At 33.8% G+C, this 27,240-nt stretch overlaps 2 protein-coding genes across 3 annotated transcripts in view; one reads left to right on the forward strand and one right to left on the reverse strand.

The window, feature by feature from the left end:
- The window catches only part of LOC106665554 (potassium voltage-gated channel protein Shaw), a 339,235-nt gene that overhangs the window by 6,097 nt on the left and 305,898 nt on the right, over positions 1–27,240 (reverse strand). The window lies entirely within an intron of this gene.
- On the forward strand, positions 24,982–26,751 carry LOC112126489. The gene is made up of 2 exons (XM_024225680.1): positions 24,982–26,276; positions 26,334–26,751. The coding sequence occupies exons 1-2, from the start codon at positions 25,991–25,993 to the stop codon at positions 26,561–26,563; spliced, it is 516 nt and encodes a 171-aa protein (XP_024081448.1). The 5' UTR covers positions 24,982–25,990; the 3' UTR covers positions 26,564–26,751.

A 27,240-nucleotide genomic window follows, 5' to 3' on the forward strand; every position in this document is an offset into this window, starting at 1 on the left:
GCATTCGAAGATGATGTGGGAGGCTGTTTCATCCTACTCATTTCATAATCTGCAGTTGGGATCATCGTTGTATATGCCCATGTTGTGTAGATGTTTGCTCAGATCCCAGTGACCAGTTAGTAGTCCTATCACTCCTCTGAGTTTAGCCCTCTCCAGTTGGATGCAGTGGTTTTGCCAGTCTTGATGAGGGTTGTTTCATCATAAATTTTTTTGTTTTGTTTGGTTCCCGCGATGGAGGATTCTATATTTGTTTTTGTTATCCTAAATGTAGGTTCGGGGCCTATATATTGTCATGCGGATCCTCAATTGGCTAGACTGTTTACTTTCTCGTTACCAAAAATTCCTCTGTGCCCTGGCACCCAAGTTGTGTTTACCCGGGTTTTGGAGATTTTGGATGCTTTCACTGACTAATCTTATACATGCTTATGTATAAGATTAGGCATAGGGACGAGTTAGTTTAGGTTAGATAGGGCTAGGGTAGGCTAAGTAGGGTTTTGGTTAGGTTAGAATTAAAGATGGATTGGCTTAGTTAGCGTCATGACAGGCTAGCTTAGATTAGGCTAGATGGGTTAGGTACGGGTAAGTTTAGTTCAAGTAGGGCTAGGGTAAGGGATTCGCTTAGGCCAGGTAGGGTTTGGTTACGTTTTGGAGTAGGAACGAGTTCGGAAAGGTTAGGTAATATTAGTGTTGGGAATGATTAGGTTACGTATGGTTAAGGACAATTAGGTTACGAAGAATTAAGCTACATATCAAAGGTTAAGTGTTTGTACGTAAAACAGAGAAAATCATCGAGCGTGAAGTATCTACTGTCTCACGGTACGATAGAGAGTATTTGAATTAAAGACTGGCCCGGAAAGGTGAAAAACACAACTTTTCTGGATAAGCGATGATCCGTTCCAGCTCTTTTACGCTAATACAAACGTTACATGTTTTGCAGTAGGGAGTCGATAGACGTTGTATTGGGAAGGCAGGTTTTAACACGGATTGTACATAAAATACAAGAGTCCTCAAACAGCTTAAGTGATGGGGAGTTGCAAGTTCATCAAGTCAAGATTCACTAAAAAAATTTGATCCCCAGCATTCAAAAAATTATTTGAAGTACTTCTCAACCTCTAAACCTCATGAGATCAGTTTCGTTATTTCAAAAAAAGGTTGTAGTTTAATACAAAAAAATATTTAACGAATGCAATTTGTAGAAAAACGATCGCTACTCTTGCAGTCTAAACACCAGTATCGCCTACACGAGAAAGTAGAAAACATGGAAACATCGACTGGAGAACATCTGGAACAAGCATATATTGCTTACTCCAAATTGTTAAAACTGTATATCAGGCTTCTGTCTGATTGTGAGTCCCAGGAGGAATGAGAGATCTCCAGATCAAAATAATAATCAACAAGCAAATTTATTTAATTTTACGACAGGTTAGGTTTTAAGCAATATAAATAAAACGAAGAATTAACAGATTCTTTAAAAAAAAATTTAACATCATAATAAAAATATTTTTGTAGACTTTTATACGTTTTCCTACGCTGTTTGATAAGATCGATTGGGTTTGAATAAATTTTACTTTTAAATCGTGGAATTTTTTTATTAATATTCAGCAATAAATCAAAAAGTAAGCAATACCCACCGTTTTCCTTTATGAATTTAGTTAGCAGGTCAAAAACTGTTTACCAAAGGGAGAATTTCCTTTTTAAAATAATATTTTCCTTTTTAAAAAGGTTAACCTGAATTGCAGGGCGATAAAGGTTGGCAGGGCAAGGATTGACCCTTCGAATCAATTCTGAATAAATTGGCCAGTGATTTTCCGACGTTATGGAAACAATTACGAAGATCAACTCTTCCATTATTCACTTTTAAGGTGTTTAAAAGAAATGGATTTCACGACTATTAAGAAAAATTGGATTTTATATTTATTTTTATTATTACGCCTATTTCACCCGTCTAATAAATACTAATACAAATTGGCAAGAGTAAAGACAAGTCTGGCAATGTTTATATATTTAAAAAAATGTATTTATTTATTTGTAGCCTATACATACTTGTACATAACACAATTTTTTTTTTTAAGATGGTTCCTACTCACATTAAGTTGTTTCGCAACAATCCGGATTTTGAGCCCTTTGACTCATCGTCAAGTTGAAGGGTTTCCACAAACACGTCTCTCGACATGAATTGCAGAAGTGAACCTGATGATTTAATTTAATAATATTAAGGTATTATTCTAATTATTTCATTTTTTATTTTTATTTTTTTTTTTTTTAAACTCTTTATCTTTAATCAGTAATTTACAATTAATTTCTTACAGTATTTACTATTACAATTGTTATTTTTGCTATAATTACCGCTTTTCGCACGTTCAAATTGAGCGCCATTAAAAACTCAGCTCCTCATTGGAACGTCGCGTTGGCGGGGGTATCAGCGGGTTCACTTCGCAATTCATGTCGAGAGACGTGTTTGTGGAAACCCTTCAACCTATGACAGTGTAATTCATAAGGGCCGCCCAAAGCCCGTCCACAAGCGACTAGAAGGAGGAGGAAGGAGTCTTCAACAAGAAGAGGCCTGTTGGTTTTGAGCTGAACGAGAGACGAGACGTGGCAATTGGTTCTTTTTGGGTAAAAAAGCAGCAAGGATCAACCATCTTCACACAAGCGAGAATCGGGACTGCAATTATAAAGGCCGCCCTAAGTCCTTACATCAAGCGAGAATCGGGACTGCAATTATTAAGGCCGCCTTAAGTCCTTACACAAGCGAGAATCGTGACGCAAGTTTTTTTTTTAATTTTAATTTGTTTTTCGTAAAAAAAAAAAGGATTTTTTTAATCATTTAGTTTACAACGAAGAGTAATTTTTGTTTGTTTGTTTAAACTTCACAAAGTCGGTATTGCAACTTGTTTATTTCATTTTATTGATAATCATAATAATAATTAGTCTCGTAAGAATTGCTTCTGTTTTTTTAATTTAAAATAAGATTATAATAATCAGTCAGTTTCCTTTAATAAAAAAAAAATTTTAATTCCAAACTTAGACCTTAATTTCAAATTTTTGTAAATTGCTCAATATAAGAATTGTTTCCCTTTTAATATTCTTTGTTTATTATTCATTCATTTGTCTAAACAAGGAAAGATCCACTCCCTCGGGGAAGGTCCAAATAGTAACGCTATAAACCTGACGATGAGCTAAAGGGCTCGAAATCCGGATTGTTGCGAAACAACTTAATGTGAGTAGGAACCATCTTGTTTTAAAAAGGATTGAACTCCACACTCACCCCATCATTTATAATTTCTATTAATACAAATGTGATCACAATTATATTGTCCACCGCTCGGTCACAGCACTAACACAGCGCTGCACTCGGAGGACGCATGCCATGAGAAGCCACCCAGTGGGGCACTCATTTTAATGGATTAAGGGGCAAGGAGGTCTCGGGGCCATCGTCGTTTTAGGCGACGTGGTGGATTCTCGGGATGGGAATATGTGAAGAGGGCTCTAGCGGTAGGGTTAGGGTGGATCGATAGGTTGGTATGAAATTTTTGGATTTGGGAATGGATCAGTTCGTGGACAAAAGGAACGTTGAGGTCTTTGTCGATAGTGAGGTTAGAGACGTAAAAAAGAGCTTTGACGATTGTCTGAGGACTTTTGATTGGAAGGACTGGATACGCTGGATATTGGATGGTTTGGGAACCCCACAATTCCACACTGTACGTCCAAAGTGGTCGCAGTAAAGTCTTGTATAAGGTGAGATAAGTGCTGATGGTCAACCCGATTTTGATCCTAGTAGCCTGCGTAATTGTCCAAGTCTTCTGTTGAGTTGTCTCTTATGTCTTATGTGGAGATTCCACGTCAGTCTGCTGTCAAGGTCCTAGGTATTTGACTTGGGTGGAAGTCGGTATCTCTTCATTGTTGATGTATAGTGGAGGGCAAGACTGCTTTTTCAAAGTGAACGTACATTGGATACACTTTTCTCTGTTTAATCTCTCCACTTTTTGCACCAATCTTGATGAGCTCAAGGTATTCTTGGATATTAGAGGTTGCTTGGAGGATTCAAGTTAGAGGACAAAATTGCGGTATCGGACGTAGGTGGTAATGATGGTATTGGGGTGAGTAGGTAGGTCAGCAGTATATCTATAAAGGATAGGACCAAGGATACTCCCTTGTGGGACACCGGCTTGTATTGGCCTGATCTCAGAGAACTCGTTACCGCACCTCACTCTAAAGCAGGTCTGTTAGGTAGGATTTCAGGATAAGGTAATAAGTAATGGGTAAGTTATACTTGAAAGAATGGTGACCAAATGGAACGATATTTCGTAGATTTTATGTTCTTTCCCAGGGTTTGGAGTTGTAAAAACTTTCCCTTTTACATGTTATACATAAAACAAATATTTATTTTACCTTTATCATTGAAATTAATTTAACTAGAATTAAACGGTTAATTGGTGATTAATATTGATTTCCTTTTTCTTTCTATATATTTAGCTCATCCCTTAAAATTAGTTAAGCTATTTGGACGATTGAGATTTCTTAATAAATTAATTCTTCTTGGATTGTTTTACTAAGTACACTTTACCTTTTTTCGATCCGTTTCAAACATTTGAGCGCCTTATCATAGTGAGATTTTTAAAGCTTAACAAAGTTTTACAAGACTTTAAAGAACTTTGTTCATTAAAAGGGAATTGAAATATCTTTCACTCCTGGAGGAAAAGAAAACGAAAAGGATAGTTTTTATATTGTACATAAAATATTAACCAGGGCTTTTGTCTTTATTTAAAATTACGACCTGAAATTAAACTTTCCAAATAGCTAAAAGAAACAAAACTACATATTTTTTTCTTCAATACGTTAACATTAAAAAGAAACTACACATGCGAACATGCATCATGCAGACAGATATGGATCGTGAGCATTCTCAAAATACTTACGGACAGGATAATCAATTAATCGGTTCAAAACGTCCTGAGATCAATCCTTCATGGTCACATTCCGACATTCTCTTTCTTTTAATTTGTCAAATATTAATCTACGTGGTCGCATGCAGTCTAAGTGGAGAATTTTAATTTAATTTTTTTTCTAAGAGGGGGAGACCCTTTGCTCTTATTTAAACATTTTTAAGGTTTATTCAATTGTAACTATTTTTTAAGATATTTTATTATAAATAAATTGTATATTTCAAAAATTCCTCTGAGACTTTAAGCCTAAGAAAAATTAATTAAAAAGTGAACCTTTTCCCATACTAGTTAAATTTCAACATTGTTGAAACGAAACTTAAGGCAAAAGTTGATTAAAGTCCTCTTTTGTTCTATTCAATGTGAACTTTCCGGCACACAGTTTCTGTTCATTTTTCACTTATGTCAGACGTGGTGCTACAACGTTTTTTGTTAACACCAACAGCTAACTTAGCTCAATGATTTTAAAACTTCAAAATTTAAAATAGAAATGTATTTTAAATAAAACTTTAAAACAACTACAAACAAACATAATATTGAATTGAGTTGCAAAGTTAATTAAAAAAAAGTAATAATTTCACAAAATTGACCAACATATCAACTCTTGCTTAAGATAATTTTTCCATTATGATTTGCATAAATCATAATCATTAACAATATGAATTTTTGTATGGTTTATACGAAAAAACATTCGTTATCTGCTAAGCTTTCGACTTATTTTAAGGTCATCATCAGGGCTGATATTTCTTAAAGGTATCTACAAACTGATATAATTAAGTTTTTAATAGATTGTTTGAAATTGCTTTGAAAATGAACTCATCTTGGCAATATTGGAACTGAGTGTATCTTCAAAGAAATTTGAAACAATCTATTAAAAACTTAATTATCTCATTTTGTAATCATATTTAAAATTGTTTTGCCCTGATGATCTCAAAATAAGACAAAAGCTTGTCATTTAATAACGGTTAATATTAAAGATTAATTTTTATCGGCTCAGCCCTGTTCATTGCATAATTAAAAAGTTAATTTTTACAAATAAAATTTGAGATTAAAAAAATTAAATTTTATTTTTTTATATTAATTTTAACTTAATTTGGTAGTAAAAATATTTTAAATCTAGAAGGTTGGGGAAACGTGGCCCGAAATGCTGAAATATATTGTGTAAGAATAAATTGGTGTGTTTAGGTCAAAAAATAACCAACATTCTAGATTTAAAAAAGCTAATGTCAGGAATGGGATTCGAACCCAGTTCTTTGCATAGTTTTAAACCGAAGTCGGTGGGTTTGACCCTATCCATGACATCGGCCTTTTTTATATCAAATTTTTTGTTTATAAATTAATTTATGTATAATTTTATTTATTCACCTTATGATGTATTAAAATACATAGAAGCTTGACGAAGTGTGTTCTTAAATAATTTGTTAAGGTCGTGGGGAGTGATCAAGAATGAGGCAATTTAGAAAAACGCCTTTTTCATTTTTGTGCCAATGTTTCGACCTTTACACATCTTCAGGGCCTGGTTAAATTACAAAACGTATGTTGATTGGAAAAAAATGCAATACTGATGCATATATTAATTTTGAACCAAGTATTTCATACTCGCATAAAGTGTGCTGCTATTCTTATGGTGTCATATTGGTTTTGTGTGAATTCTGTTGTTTTTACAGGTTGGGGGACGCGGGAAACCTAGGAAATTTTCTTTGGTCATAGCCGGTTTTATTTAACTCAAAGAAAGTCGCGAATTGGGATTTTTTGATTGGATTTGTGATTCGGCATTCAATATTGAAAAGGAATTAATTATTAAGGACGATAACGAAGGAAAGGGAAATGTAAAAATAATTTCACTAGTTTCGTGGTCCGCTTGACCAATCAACATCTTACAATTAATTAAGGTTTTCAATTGAGATAAAAAAGTCAATGGCATGAGCTGGATTCGAACCCACGATCTTCGGCTTGATACGCCGGTGCTCACCACTTGAGCTATCGTGACCTCGATCCACTCGGACACCAATTTCCCTTCTCAACCACAAGATCGTGGGTTCGAATCCCGCTCGTGCCATTGACTTTTTTATCTCAACTGAAAACCTTAATTAATTGTAAGATATAAAAATAAGGTTTAATAGTTTATTTGTTTTATGATATTGGTAGCTATGGCTGAGTTTGTATGTATCCGTTCAGTTATTAGTTCCGTAATTAATGCTGTATGTGTCTCTGTGAATGTAAACCATTCTAGAAAGTTTCGTTTGTATTTGTTTTTTTCCATGTTTAGTGTTTGTGTTTTCAATCAACATAATTTTGATTTCGACTAAATACAAATAGTAAACAGGGGGTAAAAAACAAATACAAACGCAACGCAGGCCACTAAGAAACACACGTTTTCTTTAAAATTGGCCTCAACACTGATTTTTTAATACAAAAGAAATTTTCTTTCATATAACATATTACTTATCGTTTATGAAATTTAATATTTATTATTGAATATTATGCTTAAAGTTAATATATACAATATGTTATTATTATTTCTATTCACTACTCAGTTGATTGGTCAAAGAATAAAAGTTTTTTTTCCCAGAAAGAATTCTTTTAAGGACAATTCTCAAAGGTAGAATCATTTATTCAGATGCATTCATGAAAAAACTAAACTCACAAACGGAAAAAAAGTGTTTTCATTGATTCAGGCCGAATGGGCAATTCTGTGGCTTTGCCGTTGTGTAAAACACTATTGATTTAAGCTCGGCTCACAAAATTTGTACTTTGACAGGCAAAAATAATGTTAACGGGTGATTTCGTTGTTGTTGTCGGTGTAAAAAGGCCCTTCGGATACCCTGTTGAACAGATCCAGGCTATTATGATAATCCTGAAGCATTAAATCGACCACTTAGTACTCCAATATCACTTTATTCGTGATTTCGGTGTTTCAAAGTCATTGCATTTTTAGAATTGGAATAAAAAACCACGTTCAGCCATAAAATTAATTGAGACATATTGATTGGTCAAGCGGACCACGAAAACTAATGAACTTAAGAGCATAAAATTAAATCTTTTAATTAATTAAAGGTTTTAGTTGAGATAAAAAAATTCATGTCACGAGCGCGATTCGAACCCACGACCTAACCACTTAAGCTATCGTGACTTCACGGCAAAAAGGAGGGAAAATTCAAAAGGGGGGGTTGAGATGGGAAGTTGGTGCCCGAGTGGATCGAAGTCACGGTAGCCCAAGTGGTAGAGTAGCGGCGTATCAAGCCGAAGGTCGTGGGTTCGAATCCCGCACTGACATTTTTATCTCAACTAAAAACCATAATTAATTGAAAGATATTAATTAGTCAAGCGGATAAAATTATCATACTGACCCCTTTGAAAAGCAGGTCAATATTATTGTCATTGTTTCATTATGTTTTGTAAAAATTGGCTGAAACATGAAAAATGTATGAAAACATAAATTCTCATAAAAAAATCTCATAAATATTTTTGAATCACAACTTTTTCTAATGTATTCTGCTTTTCAATTTGAACTTTTACTTAATATCGGGTCGTAATATAATCGGGTTTTTTCATGGTAAATTCAATAAACACAAGTTTTTGTAGTTCAATTTTCTTCCACGCTCTTGCCATCTTCCACTTTTGTAATTTTGTCCTCTCGGAAATTCTCGGGTGTTTAAACCACGAGTAAAGTTCTTCCGATAATAGAGTATTGCCGAACACTGAAGAAGTGAAAATCTAAACGGGCCACGTCAGGGAAATAAGGTGGGGATAGCAAATCCGAGCCCAGCTGGAAAACTTATCTTGGAATTAGCCGATGATGTCTTTGATCGATTGCTAACATATTATTATTACCTTCTTGGGATATAATTCGGTTTTTGGAGCTGTGAACGGTGAGACGCTGCGTTTTCCCAAGAATTTTCCTACCTGAGCTTTATTTTAAAGGAGGATGTTTTTATCCCTAATTATCAATTATTATATTATTGGTCGTTTATACGGTGTTTTAGAAGGGGTTCACAGTCCAATTCTTCTTAATCGACGTAAAAGGATATTGCTTTACCAATCATATCCAGCTGCTCTTAGATGCGTTTTTAAATGTCTCTGGATTTTCTCATCAATGGACGACCAAGAGCTTTGCGTCTGAGAAAGCAAAATTTTCGCTTCTGAATCAATAAAACCACTTAAAATCGGTGATTTCCCCTAAAGCGCCATCACCATACATTTTCAAAAATTTTCCTAGCCGTCAGCGGTTTTCTCTATGCTGTAATAAAACAATCCATTTTGCAACGAAAACGCAATATTTTGTAAAGAAAAACGAAATATCGGAGGTAACTGACGAATAAAAACAACTTAATTTAATCCATTTTCAGTGTGTTAATATTGCCTTAAAACACAAGGATTGAATTATGGAAAAACGCTACCGTCTTGTATAAGTCAATAAATTAAGTTAAAGTTTCCAAGTTAATTATTACTCTAAAAAAATTATAATTAAATATTTTAAAATGTTCTTGTGCCGTAAAAATTTTTTTGTTTATTTTCGAAGAGGAATATAGAAAATACCAACACTTACGCAACACTCGCAGGTCATGCGGGTTTAGCATAACCAATCATTTTTATTCCTGTAAATATAGCCTTCTTTTTTCTTTTCTGTGGCATTTTCCATTATTGATTGTTTATATTCCATACTGTTATATTTATTTTTTTTCGACTCTTGCATTACTATTGAAGAAAAGAAGCCGAAGAGTCGCAAAAGTAATTAGTTGAATTTGCAAAAATCACATTATCTAAACAACAGACCCAACAAGTTAACCAAATGATTCTAGTTAATCTGTTATATATGAAAATATTGTTATTTCCTCAAAATAAAAATAAAAAAATAAATAAAAACCACTCACCGTTAAAATTGTAGAGACCTCATTTTTTACAATATTTTTTTCGTTTGTTCTTCTGAGCTAGAATTCATCAAATGAATTTAGGTTGTCGAAATAGCGAGCAATAATCAGCTTTGTCCTAATAAATTTTGTTCAGCACTCAAACAATTGAAATATAACAAAATTATGGGATTTTTTTAAAAATCACTTCTTTATTTACTTCTTTTAATAGTTGGTTGGTACACAGTTCTTTTTGGAATAGATTTAGAAGTTAGAAGATAAAGAGAAAGAAAATATATTTTTATATTTACATACCGATTATGTAATATAAATAACTCAAATATATATAAAATATGAATTTATTAAGTAATTTGTACGACATGGGACGAATCCACGACAGAGCTAGTCTGCTGAAAACCAAATTCTATTGGTGCGAGCAGTGGTTCAAGAAAAAAACATTTTCAACAAGACGTTTCGACTTTTATTCGGGTCATCATCTTCGCCTGGGTATACAACCATATGTCGATTGAGAATCTATGTAAAAACTATACAAGAAAATTTATCAAAATCATCTATATTTTTCTTAAATAATTACACAAATGCTCAAATAACATATGTTTGTTTACCCAGGCCTTAAAGATGTCTCGAATAAAGGTCGAAACTTCGTTATTTGAGAATTTGTTTAATTATTTAAGAAAAATATAGATGATTATGTTGGCATAAAGATGAACTTTAATTTAACCAAAGTGTTAACATAATAATTTACATTTTTCTTAGATAATTTTACACATATTCTAAATCAATATATGCTTGTATACCCAGGTTCAGAAGATGACCAGAATAAAGGTCGAAACGTCGACATTAAATGAAAAAGGTGCTTTCTAACATACATACAATCTGAACTATTTCAACTACTATATTTGTTCTTTGCCCTGATTGAAGGTAACTCGGAGAATCAAAAAAATAAAAAAATAAAATTAATTTCTTAATAAACAAATACTTTGACCAAGTTAAATCTTATCTTTCCCAATTATATTTCCAATAAAAATCCTGTGGTTGACCTTAACGTATACTGGTGATCCATCTTGTATGGGCCACATTTGCTGTCTAATTACTTTAGAAAATACCTTTCATTAGCTTCTAAAGGATGTTTTCTAAAAAAAAAAATATAACTTGATTGAATTTTTGTATGTTCAAAATAAAGTACAAATCGCATAAAAAATTTCTGCTAAGATATGCTAATACTATTAAACCTAAACTTGTCAGACAATTTTTTTTTCTTGTATTGTCTTTAAAAATATAACCCCTTGATTAACAAAGTGACTAGTGTCATCAATCATCAAAATGTTGATAGACGTCAACGTATGATTAAGAAGGTCGTCATCGAAAGGTTCAGACGGGAAAAAACGACAACTGACGGTCAGATGCCCAAATATAAAAAAATCGTTTGAAGTATGATCCTATCACGGTCAGATCATTAAGTAAGAAGCGAACAAAACGATCCGCTTTTTGTTCGTGTCATAATCCTCAGTAATCCTATATGACAACCGCGTTTTTGACAAGCCGTTGACAGGGATATAAAAAAACAACTAAAAAACCGGTCTAAATGAATTTTATGGTGTCGATTTGATGAAGTGCCGAATTCTTTATACCTCTTTGAATTATTAGTGCAAATCTATCTTAATTAAACATTTTACTAGCTAATAATGTAAAATCATCTTTTTTTCTTTTATAGCCTTTTAATTATTTGCATTAATCTGGTTATAAATTTACTCTATTTTGGTAATGATACTTCTTTTCTTTTGTACTTTGTTCCTAAGTTGAAAAAGGTCAATGATTTTTTTTCTCGGAATAATAAAAGGATCGTCTCTTCCCTTTTCTTCCAAGCACCCTTTTACCAGCTTAAGCCATGCGTTATGCAACCGAACCCTCATTTCTGGAGCAAGTAGAAAGAAAAGTGTAATGAAACGGAGGCAAAATTGTTCAATTCTAAGGGGCCGAGGGAAATGGCAACCTCAGCACGAATATCCCTTTCGCCGCTATTGACATTCAATTGCTCTCGGCAACCTGGAAGACCGCCGGTTCGAAAGCGATTTTAATTTTACTACAAAAATATTGACGTTAAGCATAACACTGTTATGTGAGATCTAACTGAAGCATCTTGTGAATCTAAAAAGTACCACACTTTATGTGACAGAAGAAAATTCAACGGTGAGGGTAATTAATTGAAAAAAAAAGACTGGGAATTGGAAATTATTACTTACAAGGAGATGGGCAAGGATCATAGATTTTAATGAAACATTTTTTTGGTTATTACTAGACATCTATAAAAATGACTTTCACATCACATCGACTAACTGATTCTAAATTTGTTGACAACCAACAAGGAAATAATGATAATGAAGTCTGTCAGTTTCCAAATTCGGCAACTACTTTAGAGAAAAATTTAATGGATATTGGATCTGCTCATTATATTTTGATAAAGGGTAATGAGAAAAAAGTTTGACCTGATAGTTCTGGCTCTTCAGATTTCACTAACAAATCTGGTAAGCTCGGAGGCTTACCTTCAAAGTCGCAAGTCAAAAATGTTACAGAAAATCAAAATATTGTAAATACCGAATTACCACAACTATATTTTATGCGAAAAAATAAGATTGCATGTCCTTAATTGAATTAAAAAGCATTCCTACGTTTTTCCCTTCAAACAGCAAAGCAAAGTAGTACTAATTTTAGAATTATTTCTGTTTAAAATATTAGACGTATCGATCATTTTTTCACTCACGAACACTCTGGATCAAAGTATGGTCTTGACAAAAAGCAAATTCAGTTGTTACTCTCAAGCTTTCGACCTATTTTAACGCCATCATCAGGGCGTATATTAATTTCACACTGTGAAAAACAATTGTACAAATATTTTTTTCGTAAAAGGCCCTGATGATGACGTTAACATAGGTCCAAAACTTGCCAGTAAGAACTGAATTTGCTTTTTTCTTCAAGACCATACCTTGATTGAGTGATCGTGAATTATATTAGTTTCATTTTTGATTATAGTAACATTCTTAATTATCTTTCAATTAATTAAGGTTTTTGAGATAAAAAAAGTCAATGTCACGAGCGGGATTCGAAGTCACGATAGCTCAGGTGGTAGAGTAGCGGCGAATCTAGGTGAAGATCGTGGGTTCGAATCCCGCTCCTGACATTGACTTTTTTTATCTCAACTAAAAACCTTAATTAATTGAAAGATATTAATTGGTCAAACGGACCACGAAAAGTAGTGAATTAATTATATTGTTTTAACAATTTTGTAGTTTCAACGATTTTCTTAATGTTTTAATTAAACAATCAATAAAACCTTTATTTCAATAATTAATTTTGCATTTTAAATAACTAATTACCCCTGCCAACAGGAGGCAAGCTTTTTATTTTGGATCAAAAATAAACTTAGTGAAATTAATACTCTTACAATCAGTCATTCATTGACTACCATTATCGTTAGAACAAACACTTAAATTATTGAAAGAAAAGTGTCACAAAAAAGGGAGTAGTTTTTTAGTGGTAGTACAACTGGATTTTTAAGGTTTGTGTTTTCGCTTAAGACTTGGACAAAGGAAAGACAATACTGATGAGTGAGGACAGTTTTTATTGACAACAACTGCAATTGCGTGTACTTAATACGTAAATAAAAAAAGCAAACTTCCATCTCTCTCTCCTGTAATTTTTTTTTGTTGAGTTCTGTCACTTTTATTACGGGTGTGCGATGTAAAAAGCTACGAAAACCAAAGTACAGTTTGAGTAAATAAGACAAAACCTATGCGTATTCGTTTTAAGCACCCTATAAAGTCTTTAAGGGTAAATTGCCCTAAAATATAATTAATCGCATATACAAGATAGCTGCAGTAAACCGACAAATTTTTACAGTAATTTCTGTACTATTACGTTTCAACGGTTCAAAAAACAAAAAACGGCATATTTTTGAAAGCTTCAGAATTGAGACATCCCCCCGCCAGTAAAACCAACTCTGTCCACATGAAGCGACTCATTTACATAATAATCATAAAGCCCTGGTAATACATTGCGCCATTTGGTCATCGGTAGGGCTGTGATTTATACGCAATAAAAACAGACATATATAAATATATTTTGTAAAAAATGCAATTTAAAACTGAAAATATGCGAAAACTATGATGAGAAAAAATAAGGAAACCTCAAATTAAAGCACATAATTGAGAAGAAAGTGGAAACAGGAACATCACATGGCTAATATTAAAAAAGAAAAACGCATTTGAAAAAAAGTTAAATTTAAAAAATCCGTAGTCTCATCCAACGAGACCCAGATCTGTCCATTTTCGATGAAGTCTCTGATTTTATAGATTGTATATAAGATCCAGGAGAGATTTCCTGAGGCTTTCGTGGGGAATGGTTTTTCCTGTTTATTTCTCAAAAAAATGAATTCAGGGTGGCTTAGTTTATGGATGGGTATGTCAGCTCTAACTAAATCACGACATAAATCCGTATCGAAACCGAACTTTCCAGAACCAGACTTGTGGCTGTGTTACAAAGGTTTGTTGACACTTCCTACCTTTGTTTTCCTTGTGTTTTGCTGACGTTATGTGCTGTGTTGCCAAAAAACGTGTAGCAGTTGATATAGGTTTATTACAAACACAGTATAAAACGTCTGCATCGCCCTTAAAAGTCTCACTTGAAAACTCAGGTACATACTTTTGAACAAGATCTTCCGTTTTTGCGGTGACTTTCGGCATTTTAGGAGTAGTCAGTTCACAACAGACAAATAATGTTTCACGATGGAAAACGGATGAGAGACTGTGTAATGGTGAGAAGTATGATGGAAGAGAAAGAAGAGAACTGAGGTCGTAATATATCCATGAATCCAATTAAACTATTCCAAGAGGACATTTTCCGTAGTACAAACACTATTCCTTTCTCCATTTATTCCAAAAGAAGCAAAGGTGACCGAAAGTTCGCGGAAAGCAGTGGAGCAGCAACTGACCAAACAAAACCTCCTTCATTATGTGGAAAAGAAAGAATGGGAGCCCATATTTTTTTTTCTGGGAATTTTTTTTTGCCTGCTCAGAAAGATTAAAATTTGACGTGCCAAATACCGATATGCCGGATATATAACAAAATATGCAATTACAACCCACTTATGCAAAAATATGCAAAATAAATATAACATAAATTGATTCCAAATGCTTCAAATCATATACAGTTTGCTAAATAGGAAAAATATGTAAATGCGTATATTTCAGAGCCCTAGTCATCGGCATCTGTTTCTCAAATTAAAATTGTGCATACCATTCAGAACCGTATCTTCCTGTTTATAACAAATGCTCCTCCGTCCTATGTTCGAAACCAAACTATCCATAAAGGCTTGGCATCCTTAACATTAAAAAGGTCATCAAGGACACCTTCGACACCACCGGTCGATCACGGCGCACTCAACCACTTGACGCAAGAAACTGCCCACAACAAAATCCAAGAAAAGAAAGTCTACCGGAAAGGAAAAAACCCTCCCAACTTGTACTATCCTAAACCCGTTAAACTAATATTAAATTAAATTGATAATATTTATTGATATTTATTAAATCGTCAAATTTTTCAAGTTATTATGTATCTATTGCTGTTATTTATTGCAAGCTATTTTTATTAAATTTATTACTCATCACATTGTGTGAGAAACACCTTTTTTTATTCACTACAAGTTTCGTCATATTTTCTATTTAGTATACAATGACAACTGTAATGAGCATTAGCGCAATAATGATTAAACGAGAAAAGAAAATCAACTTTGTTAGTTGCTGAACATGCTGAATGCTATTCCTACGTCGATTTTGGCATAGAACAAAAACAAATAAAACGTAGAAATGGGTAATATGATCCCGGAAACATCCTATAAATTAGATGGACAATAAGTGGCCCTCAAAAGTTGTAAAGCTATAGGATATTCTGTGTATGATCAAAATATGAGCAAAACACTTTAGGTAGAGAACACCTAGGTCTTTTAAGCTAAAATACTTCTACCATAAACATCATAAAAGAAACATAAAATATCCTCATAAGATTCTAAAAACACAGAACGAGATAGATCATATCTATTCATTATAGTCAGTGTATAAATCCAAAACCTCCAAAATTAATAAAACATAACAACCAGACAACTTGGGGCTCATTTCACGAATTGGGTACTGAGCAGAATACTGGCCAGAGGCTCTGCAAGCCATTCCCAGATCCTACAACTGGGATAACAAGATCAAACATAAACTTCAACATCCCAGAATGTGTTCGTACAAGCCAGTGAAAAATGGACGGAATCTAGAAATGCTAAGGTGAAGTACATTCATGATTAAAGAACCCTCTCCAAAATTGGTAAAATTGCTACAGTGTGACAGGGTAGAACTCCGGGGTGTGAGAGGTATGTCAATAGGAGAAAAAATCATAATACATCATAATATGTATCAGTCGATTTTTTTTATGAAGGATTTGAAAAAATATATGCAGGATTATATTAAAAATTGAAAATGAAACTAAGTTACGAAAAACAAAAGACACGTCAGTAAAGTAGATTAAAAAACCTTTTTTATTTTTAATATTAGTATTTTTCATTTTGAATTTATTTTAAACATCCTTTAAAGTACTTAAATACGAAAAGTTAAATTTATTATTGATAAAAAACAAAGTATATTAGATAACAAATTAAAAACATGACGTATGGTACACCTAAAAATAAAATAATCTTAAACACCAAAAACCACCAATTTTACCCAAGGGTTAAAAAAACATAACAAACATGGGACTAAATAAAGAAGAAAACAATTTATTAAACAAAGGCTTAAAATTTGTCTTAAAAACAGAATTAAATGCAAAAATACTACCCTTGGTTCACCGGTAGATTGTTGTAACGAAAATAAATTTTTTTCAATTAATTAAGGTTTTAGCTGAGTTAAAAAAGTCAGTGTCATTCGCGGGATTCGAACCCACGACCTTCGGCTAGATACGCCGCTGCTCTACCACTTGAGCTATCGTGACTTCGATCCACTCAAATCAAAAAATCAAATAGATTAAATGACATTTGAAAAATGGCAAAGAGGAGGGAAAATTCAAAAGATGGGGTTGAGATGAGAAGTTAGTGTCCGAGTGGATCGAACTCACGATAGGTCAAGTGGTAGAGCAGCGGCGTATCTAGCCGAGGGTCGTGGGTTCGAATCCCGCTCGTGACACTGACTTTTTATCTCAACTAAAAACCTTAATTAATTGAGAGATATTAATTGGTAAAGCGGACCACGATAAATACAAATATAAAATATAAATGTGCTGAAGTAATTAAACAGAACTTGATAAATCTAAACGTCAAAAAATTAAATATCTCACGTACAATTAGGTCTATTGATAAAAAAAATTGAAAAGTAACATCGTTATTTTAAAATCACTAATTTCATGGTCCGCTTGACCAATTAATATATTACAATTAATTAAGGTTTTTAGTTGAGTTTTAGTTTAAAAATGGCAAAAAGGTGGGGTTGAGATGGGACGTTGGTGTCCGAGTGGATCGAGGTCACGATAGCTCAAGTGGTAGTGCAGCGGCGTATCTAGCCGAAGATCGTGGGTTCGAATCCCGCTCGTGCCATTGACTTTTTTATCTCAACTAAAAACCTTAATTAATTGTAAGTTATTTTAAAAGCCGATAAAGGAAATAGTATAATTATCATCATCAAAATTACGTTTCTAAAGTTGAGGAATTTCTAAATAATAACGAGTGTAAAGAAAAAAAAATCCCATCTTAAAATTAAAAACTAGAGTTCAAACAACAATAGCGACTTTTTATTCTCAGATGACCAATACGCCGTTAAAAAACTAATACCAATGAATCCGAAACCCCCAATGTTATACGGTACAGACAAAATTCACAAAGAAAACAACCCTATAAGACCAGTGTCCTTTTATAATTCATGACAAAAACTTGCAATTATAATTGATAAAGTAATTAAAACTCACCCCAATTTCAAAACTACATTATCAACAATTGTTTAGAATTGATAAAAGAATTAAATAACATCATTATACCTAACAACTGTGTTTTAGTGTCATTTGATGTCACTAATTTATTCACAAATATACCTGTTGAAGAATGTCCAAAACTCATAAAGCAAAAATTTACAGAGAATTCTATTAACGAATTTGTAAAAAATTATATAATAGAACTCTTAAATTATGAGTAGGAACTATCTTTTTAAAAAGATTGAACAACACACTCATTCCAATATATTTAAATTCAAATGTTTATAGCTAATAAAAATAAATTTTAGGTTGAACTAGTTGGGGGCAATTATCCAATGTTCACGATACTACAACGGTAGAAAAGAAAAATATTTTTCAATCATGTTTGGTTTTCGAAAAATCGTAATAACATCTGGAAAACGTATATAGTTTTTATCTATTGTTTTAATTTATGAAAAGAAACAAAGTTCTGCCAGTACACGAAGTTTATACAGTTCTAAATCCCTGTAAAGTATCCTTGGATTGAGTGGAGTGTTCCGAGGGTATCACTATTTTTGCATTTTTTGTTTGGAGTCACTTGGATGTTACTCAAGACTTTTTGATGCAGAAAACGAATATCACTTTATTCCATGCTATAAAATCTATTGATCATATGGAAAAAAAACTAGATATAATGTGTAATGTCGATAAATAATAATAAAGCTAGAAGTGATAATCCACAATATATTTATTTTGGGCAAAGTCATTTAAAATTTGATCTATGTCTATTTTGTACTGAGAAATGTATACTGTATAAAAATGATACACCAAATGAATCCATATTATTTACAAATAAATGCTAAGGAAAGAAATTTTTTTGAAAATTTTTCGACACCATTTTTGACACTGCTATAAAAACCACCAGTTTCAGCTTTATTTTGTTAATATTTGGAATTTTTAACTTTACGCTTAATTTTTCTCAAAAGTTTAATTTTATCGAACGCCATTGGAATATTGGCCTGTTCAACCAGACCCCGTGAAATGGGGTTAAATCCGTCTAGTACCGCTGAGTCGGTTGTAATCCCTTTCAATGAGAAACGATATTTGCAAGAAATTCCGTCCAAACACCCTTATCTCTTTGTAGGGAATTTAGCGTGTGGAAAATTCCGGTTGCCACTTACTGCCCGGTTGATAACGACTTCTCTCCTGGAACATAATATCGTGGACATGATCGCGTGTTCGGTCTCAATCCAGCTCAACACGTTTACAGAACTTGTGGAACCACTTATGAAAGAGGGGAATGGCTTAGGGCTATAACTGTGAATGAACTCTGAACAATAAAGTCGAGCTTAAATTAAAAGGCGAGTGTTCGTAAATATCAATCTATTTTCTCAACTTTCTTATTAAATTCACTAATTTCGTGGTCCGCTTGACCAATTAATATATTACAATTAATTATGGTTTTTAGTTGAGATAAAAAAGTCAATGGCACGAGCGGGATTCGAACTCACGATCTTCGGCTAGATACGCCGCTGCTCTACCACGTGAGCTATCGTGACCTCGATCCTCTCGGTCACCAACTTCCCATCTCAACCCCACCTTTTGAATTTTCCCTCCTTTTTGCAATTTTTCGATTACAAGACATTTGAAGTCACGATAGCTCAAGTGGTAGAGTAGCGGCGTATCTAGCCGAAGATCGTGGGTTCGAATCCCGCTTGTGCCATTGACTTTTTTATCTCAACTAAAAACCTTAATTTTTATTAAGTTTCTTATTAAAAAATGAACAACAGTTTAAACGTTTCAACAAAATTTGTTACACTTGCAAATATAAGAGTATTTATATTTTAAAAAATTTCTAAAAATAAAATAAACATATCAAATTCAAGCTTATTTGTTATTACGGTAATAATTGAATTTTAAACTAATAAATTGATGGTGTTTAGTGACAGTTGGTCAATGATTATTCGGAGATCGTGAGATGCGGTCTGGTGTGACGTAGGTTTTTACGTTTCGACCTTTATTGAAATCATCTTCAGGGTTCAAAGTGTTTGTTTTCCGTGTAGTCATTCTAGTCCGTCGTGTTAAGAGTGCCCGTGTCTACGTTTTATTTCCTTGCCTAGATATAATCCAGTAGATCAGTTGATCTTCAGTGGGGCAGAACTATTATATTAACTGTTTGGAACACATTGTGACTTAAACAATTTTTTTTTGGGGGGGAGGGTATCCTGAAAAAAAGGCTAGAGGCGTCGGCGGGAATTGAACCCACGTCCGCGGGGTCTACGAGCCGAGAGTCTCTCACGCTAACCACTCGGCTACCGAGGCCCCTTAAGCAATAATCGAACTGATAAATGGACATTCTGAACTGCCTATCAGTCGAAAAGACTGGATGCGCTGGATGTTTGATGAACCAGAATTCTTTCCGAATGTTCAAGTGGTGGCAATAATTTCTTATATAAAGCTAATATGAATTTTGACGGTCGAAAACGATTTCGTTCTAAAAGTAATTAGTTGTCCGAGTCTTCTGATAAGTTGTAATTTAAATCTTGTGTCAGGGTTTCATCAGTCCAGGTATAATTCTAAATATCTACTATAGTAGCAGATCTGAAGCTCCTTGTTCTTTATGTACAGCAGAATGCAAGTCTGTTCTTTTTTTAAAATTTTAATTTAACATAGGTACAGTTTTTCTCAATTACGTTTGTCCTTGTGTTTTTTTCTATCATTCTTTGATAAGCGCCAAGTTTCCTTGGATGCTGAAGGTTTTTATGGATAAGATTGGAATTGAAAACTAAAATTACAGTATTATATGAGAAGGTTGTGTTCATGATGATATGACTCCTTGTTGCTGCTTGTTAGACGCCGGCTTTATTGTAGAATTCTATTTATAGCTACATATGACACCATCCAGTGGGTGGAAAGCGTTTAAGTTTATATAGAACGTAAGGGAGTCAGAACTTATTAAAATCCTGGGAAACACTCAGAAATACACTAAAGCAATTTATTAGAGAGCGATGAGCTTTAGAATTGTGATATCTGATTGGTCAGTCATAGGGAGATTTGTGAGCTTTTGGAATGAGAATGACGACGGTATACTTTCACATGAGAGTTGTTCGAAGACTTGAGGCATCACCTGGTGGTAAATGATGGAGCTGATTGGTCTGTATGTGGTCGGGAGGTTTATGAGCTTTAGAAATGGACTAATGCCGGTATACTATCAAAACATTTTCCTGGAATTAGGATATCACCAGATGATAGCTGAATGGTCAGTCATAGGGAGATTTGTGAGCTTTTGGAATGAAAATGACTACGGTATACTTTCACATGAGAGTTTTTCGAAGACTTGAGGCATCACCTGGTGATGGAGCTGATTGGTCTGTGTGTGGTTGGGAGGTTTATGAGCTTTACAAATGGACTAATGCCGCTATACTAACAAAAATTTTTCCAGCAATTAGGATATCACAGGATGATAACTGATTGGTCAGTCATAGGGAGATTTGTGAGCTTTTGGAATAAAAATGACGACGGTATACTTTCAATGAGAGTTTTTCGAAGACTTGGGGCATCACCTGATAGTAAATGATGGCGCTGATTGGTCTGTGTCTGGTTGGGAGGTTTATGAGCTTTAGAAATGGACTATTGCCGGTATACTAACAAAAATTTTTCCAGCAATTAGGATATCACCAGATGATAGCTGATTGGTCAGTCATAGGGAGATTTGTGAGCTTTCACATGAGAGTTTTTCTAAAATTTTGGTATCACTGTAAAATAGCCGAGGTAGTTGATATGTCTATAGGTAGTTGGGAGGTTTATGAACTTAAGGAATAAAAATATCACGATGGTATAGTAGAGTATTTCGAGGATTTTGGGCATCACTAGATGATAGCTGATAGGTCGGTTGATGGTTGGGAGAGCTTTAGGTATGAGGGTGTCAATGGGATCCTTTCACAAGAGATTCAAGGATTTTGGACACCGCTGGATGAGTTTGTAGGTGATTAGTATACCAGGTGATGACTTCCAGAACAGAGGAAAAAGAGTCCTACGCTTGATATCACCGTATGTTGTGGTAAAAACAAATATAACTTTGTGATGAAGAGTTCAAAGCATAGTGGAAGTGAAGTGCTTAACATCTTTTAATTATTAAAAAAAAATTAAAATAGATTATATCCAAAATAAGGCAAAATTGTAGTATATTCCGTGTGAATGGTATTGGGTTAGAAATATTGTACACGTATATGTATACCAGAGTTAGACCAAGAATGCTTCCTTGTGGGACGCCGGCTTATATTGGTATCATAGTATCTAAATTAACCTACCTCATTTAAAAAAAACTCTTTAAGAAAACCAGGAATAAACTAGGACGTTGAAACCTTGTATGTTGAATAATTAGTTCATTATTGGTAAATATTAAATTTTACAATTGTTGACTAGTCAAATAAAATAGATACAAGTGTCTCCCCTCTCTTTTTGTTAAAATGATTGATTCATTTATTATTTATATACATATTAACGTCTTTTCATTAATGTAATTTAATTTCCTCTTAAAATTGTGCATTCTAAATTCACTAAACACAAATATGCCTCACATTCATTTGGGCTCGTCGCTGCCCATCGCTCCGTTGCTCCTTATGTTTGAATTTCGCCTTTCAGACTCTGCAAACAGAAACACACAACAGAACACATGACAGGCTGACCGAGCATACCAACACAATCACTTTCCCCATCTCTCTCTTCACAAAAGAGCTCTCATGTCAACATAGATGTACAATTAGTGTTAGAAGAAAGTCTAAACACAGATAACACATAGAAAAAATGTTGAATATGCTTTTGTCAGACACTATCATTATAGTAACACAAGGATAAAAAGAAGCATTTAACAATTAACTACATAGAAAATAAAAGCAATTTTTTATAAAAAATTATATTTAGGGGTTTTTAGTTTGACTTTTTGATTCAGTCTTAGCAAGTGTTTTTTTATTTATGTATCATTCATTAAAAATTGGTATGAATGGTTTATTTATTTATTTTTTTAAATAATTATAGGTTGTTTAAGTCTTCTCAAGCGCCTTTATTTATTTTATTTGAATTTATTCTGCCTTGTACGTCAATTAATCAACCTTGGTCATCTTCAATTTTGTTCAGGTAAAACTTATTTGCAGAATTATTGTCTATTTCATTGGGCATTTTTTGTATATAGGGCTAGCTGTATATAGTGAAGCACTAAATTCAGAGTAAATTTTTTTAAACAAAGTTAACTTTGGTTTATTCAAACCGTTTGATTTCTCCATCTTTTAAAGAATACAGGCTAGACAATAGAGTTTAAAATAAACTAAAAATAGTCTTTCCAATGTTAGTTGTTCTGGGTTTATCTGAAGACTTTTTACTTGAAAATAGTACGAAAAATTTACATAAAATTATTCTGATCCCTTGTCCGCAATGGTTAAGCCCTCAGAAGAACTTTATTTTTACTCTGAAATATTCCGAACCTAATTTTTTTTCTGTTATATTGAGTAAGAATATTTTGTAAGTTACTACTCGCAAGAAATTGTATGCGTTTAATTCTAAAAACTCACAAGGTCAGAAAAACCGAGCCTAAAACAAAAGCATCGCACAACTCTGGAGAAAATTAAAATAAAAGAGGTATGCGCTACCTAACAGACTTAGAAAAAAATAAACTTCAAAGTGGTCGTTAGATTTGGAGGAAAGGCAAATCAACCATTCAAGATCTAAGTTAAAACAGAGAATACAAGTAGGGGCAGAAAAGTTAACAAAATAGATATATTTTTTCTTTCCAAAAGGTAGATTGGCGATGAGGCAGGAAGACAGAAACAACATTTATTTTCTTGTCGAGCTTTCGGCAGAGAATATCGCCTTCATCAGGACTCTGTATTAACAAATTAACATAAGTAAATTTTCAAACAATTTTTTATAGATTGAAGATTGAGCCAGTTGGCAATACTGTCGCGTTTAGGAATATTAAGTAATAACCTTCGTTTATCGAAGGTGGGTTCTACCGGCTATCCACACATGTACCTCTTCATATAGTATAACGATTTCTTTTCGAGTTGGTAATTAAGGAAAATTTTAAAAATTGTATATTTGAAAATTTACTTATGTTAATTTGTTAATACAGAGTCCTGATGAAGGCGATATATTCTGCCGAAAGCTCGACAAGAAAATAAATGTTGTTTCTGTCTTCCTGGCCTCATCCCCAATCTACCTTTTGGAAAAAAAATTAAACTGAGAAGGCTGATCAATCACCAAAGAAAATATTAACAAAATAGGTTTAGTTTTATAAAAACACTTGGGAATTATGCCTACCACCCTCCAAGCTGAGACCATGCAGTCCAATTCTGCACGCAGAAGTTTGTAAATGATAAAATGAAGAGCGCATGAACCAACACACTTTCGGAAAATCAAGCAGCTGTTAAGGCAATAAACTGGCATGATTTTTACTCGAGACAAATGTGGGAATACGTAAATTTTAAAATGGCCCTGGGAGAACCGAACGGGTTTATCTTGATTTGAAGACATGAAGGTATCGGACAGACAGACAAACAGACTAAACACTAGTCAATGAAGGGTCGGCGGTTCAAACCATGGAGCCGAAAGTAGAAAATAAGCACGACGTAGAGCAGAAAGAATTTGCTTGAGAAATAAAAACGTACGAACTGAACTAAAGCATCAGGTATAAACATATTCATAAATTTCCCAAAAAGGAAGGTGAAGAAACTTCATCTTCTCAACACGCAAAATTTAAGGAAATTTTTGACTTCTTTACAAACCACTAATTTTTAATCACCGTGTAAAGAAGCTGGGCAAAGCAGAGATAGAAAAATGCCATGCCAAGAGGAACCAGAAACGTCGGGACAAATCCCTTGTAAACGGCAGGCACCAGGTCGTATACTGTACAGCCACTTTGGTAAGACAATTATCGATACAAAAGAAGTGCGGGCAGAGGCATCGAGAAAAGTACCTAGTTTAGTGAGAAAACGGGCACATTCCACGTTATAGCCTTAATTATAGGGTTCTATGTAGGTCGCAATAAAGACTAATGTCCTTACCTGAATCCCCCACCCCCCAAAAAAAAAATCGGTTTATAATAAACATTCTTCTAGAATTATAGAAAAAAGAAAAGAATCTATAAAATGATACATTTTTAAAAACCAAAATTGTATAATATTGGATCATTGGTAGAAAGAGTAGGTTTTAACGTCTAATGGAATAAAGTCCGTCCAGGCCAACCTTTGCCCAACCTCCTCCAAATAATTTATATGACATTGCATGAAGTTCGATAGAGTATATATTCCGGATTGAATTTAAGGAGGAAATTTTGATGAAAAACACTTGCCATCTGTGTAAAGCCAATCGACTGGAAGAAGATAAAATGGTCTACCAGATACTGGTGATTTTCCCATGATACAAAAGGTCACAGATGGCCTATGGAGTAAGGTACCTCAAAATAAGCTAAATTTTCAACACTAAATATAATACAGTAATCCCTTAACATTCGCGGGTTTGTCATTTGCGGTTTTCACTATTCGCGTATGAAAAAATGAGGTAAGATTTAACATTCACGGAAGGTCGGACTTGTGCATTCGCGGAAAAATAACACTTGAGTAAACAAAAAAATTCTGACAGACAACAATATTCTTTGAAGATGCCGAATCGTTCATTTCAAAAGCAGAAACAACAGCTCCAGGATTTAAGGCGGCCAAAGATCGTATCAGCTTATTACTTTGTGCAAATGCATCTGGTGATTGCAAGCTAAAGGCGACATTGATCTACAGATCCCAAAATCCAAGAGCCCTCAAGGGAAAAAGTAAAGATGAGCTCCCAGTTTTTTGGAGATCAAACACCAAAGCATGGGTGACTAGTGCCTTATTCCAAGAATGGTTTCATTTCTCTTTCATCAACGAAATAAAAAAATATCTAGCTCTGCTTCTAATTGACAACGCTCCTGGTCATCCTTCAAGTTTAATAGGAAGTCATCCAAATGTGGAAGTTATTTTTTTGCCCCCAAATACGACTTCGTTGATATAACCTCTGGACCAAGGGGTTATAGCAGCTTTCAAGGCATATTATACCAAACACAGTTTTAAGCGAATTTTAAATTCCATTGAGTGTAATGCCGAAGAAACTGTGTCTAACTCATGGAAGAAATTTAACATTGCGAATTGCATTGAATACATACATGCTTCTTGGCAGGAAATGAAGCCAAGTACAATCAACGCTTGTTGGAGAAAGATATGGCCTCAAGTGGTTAAAAAAGATAACGCTTTTCCACCACTTCAAGATGAGGAGAAAGAAATCGTCCGCATAGCGCACCAGATTGGAGGAGAAGGATTTGATGATATGAGAGCAGACGAAATTGATGAATTGCTTAATTCTCATGAAAAAGAGTTATCGGATGAAGACCTGATGCTGCAAAAAGAAGAGGACTCTAAGGAATGTGAAGAAGTTGAAAGTGAAGATGAGAGTCGGGGTGGTGAAAAGAGTAAGTCTGGCAAGTTTTTACTTTTAACATTTCTATTCATTTAATATTTTCTCTCAGGCCCAAGTTTTTCTGCAAAACAGATCAGTGAAATTCTAACGATAAGGGACCAACTTGTTCAAGAGACAATGGATTTGGACCCATCATTGAACCGAAGTTTACAATTTAAAAGAGATGTCGAGGCCGCTTCCATTCCTTATGTGGAAATGCTGAAAGAACTGAATTTTTGTGCGAAAAAGCGAACTATTAGTAGCTATTTTCTTCCATCCACGTCTAAAAATACAAGTTAAACATTTAATTTTTAATGTACATAGATAAGGAAATGTTTTTGTACAAATGTATTTCAAATAAATTCTTTTGATTTAAAACATCACAATTTTTTCAGTCATGGAACGTAACCCTCCTTATAACATAGGAAAATAGACTCAACATTCGCGGATTTAACATTCACGGTAATTTTTAGGAACCAAACCCCCGCGAATGTTAAGGGATTACTGTAATAAAAAATTAATAAATAGTGTTTTTGAATTAAATTTGAAGTAGGACAGAGTATTAATATAAATGTATATGTGTACTGACCGTTAACAGTGAAACCGCTGGAAAAAAATAAAAATCTCTTTATGCTCTTTTTTTTTAAATTGTTGTATATTGCATGAAGCTGCACACTCATAAAACCAACCCAGAACATGAATAGACGACTTTTTGGCCGTCGGCTGTTTAATATATGTGCTATGCTGTTCTTATCGATTTTCACGAGCCCTCCCATTCAGATTTAACCGGCCCCTACGCTTCAGCAAGAAACGTGTGGAGAACGGAGACCCAGTTTTTTAGAGTTCGTCTATCAACAAACAGAAAATGATATATGTCCGGTATGAAAAAATATCTTCCATCTGTACGATCCTTAGAGAAGTAAGAATAAAACTCCTTCGTAGTCTTGGCACGGTTGAAATTAATTTAGAAAAATGTC

The sequence above is a fragment of the Cimex lectularius genome, unplaced genomic scaffold, assembly GCF_000648675.2.
Source record: "Cimex lectularius strain Harlan isolate CLEC.00 unplaced genomic scaffold, Clec_2.1 scaffold37, whole genome shotgun sequence".
In the NCBI taxonomy this organism is placed as follows: Eukaryota; Metazoa; Arthropoda; class Insecta; order Hemiptera; family Cimicidae; genus Cimex; species Cimex lectularius.

Bases quoted from the DNA above. Each gene is read 5' to 3' on its own strand.
- LOC112126489 (XM_024225680.1), top strand. From the start codon at position 25,991: ATGAAGCCAAGTACAATCAACGCTTGTTGGAGAAAGATATGGCCTCAA. The intron at 26,277-26,333 runs GTAAGTCTGGCA...ATTTTCTCTCAG, and splicing joins GAGTCGGGGTGGTGAAAAGA to GCCCAAGTTTTTCTGCAAAA.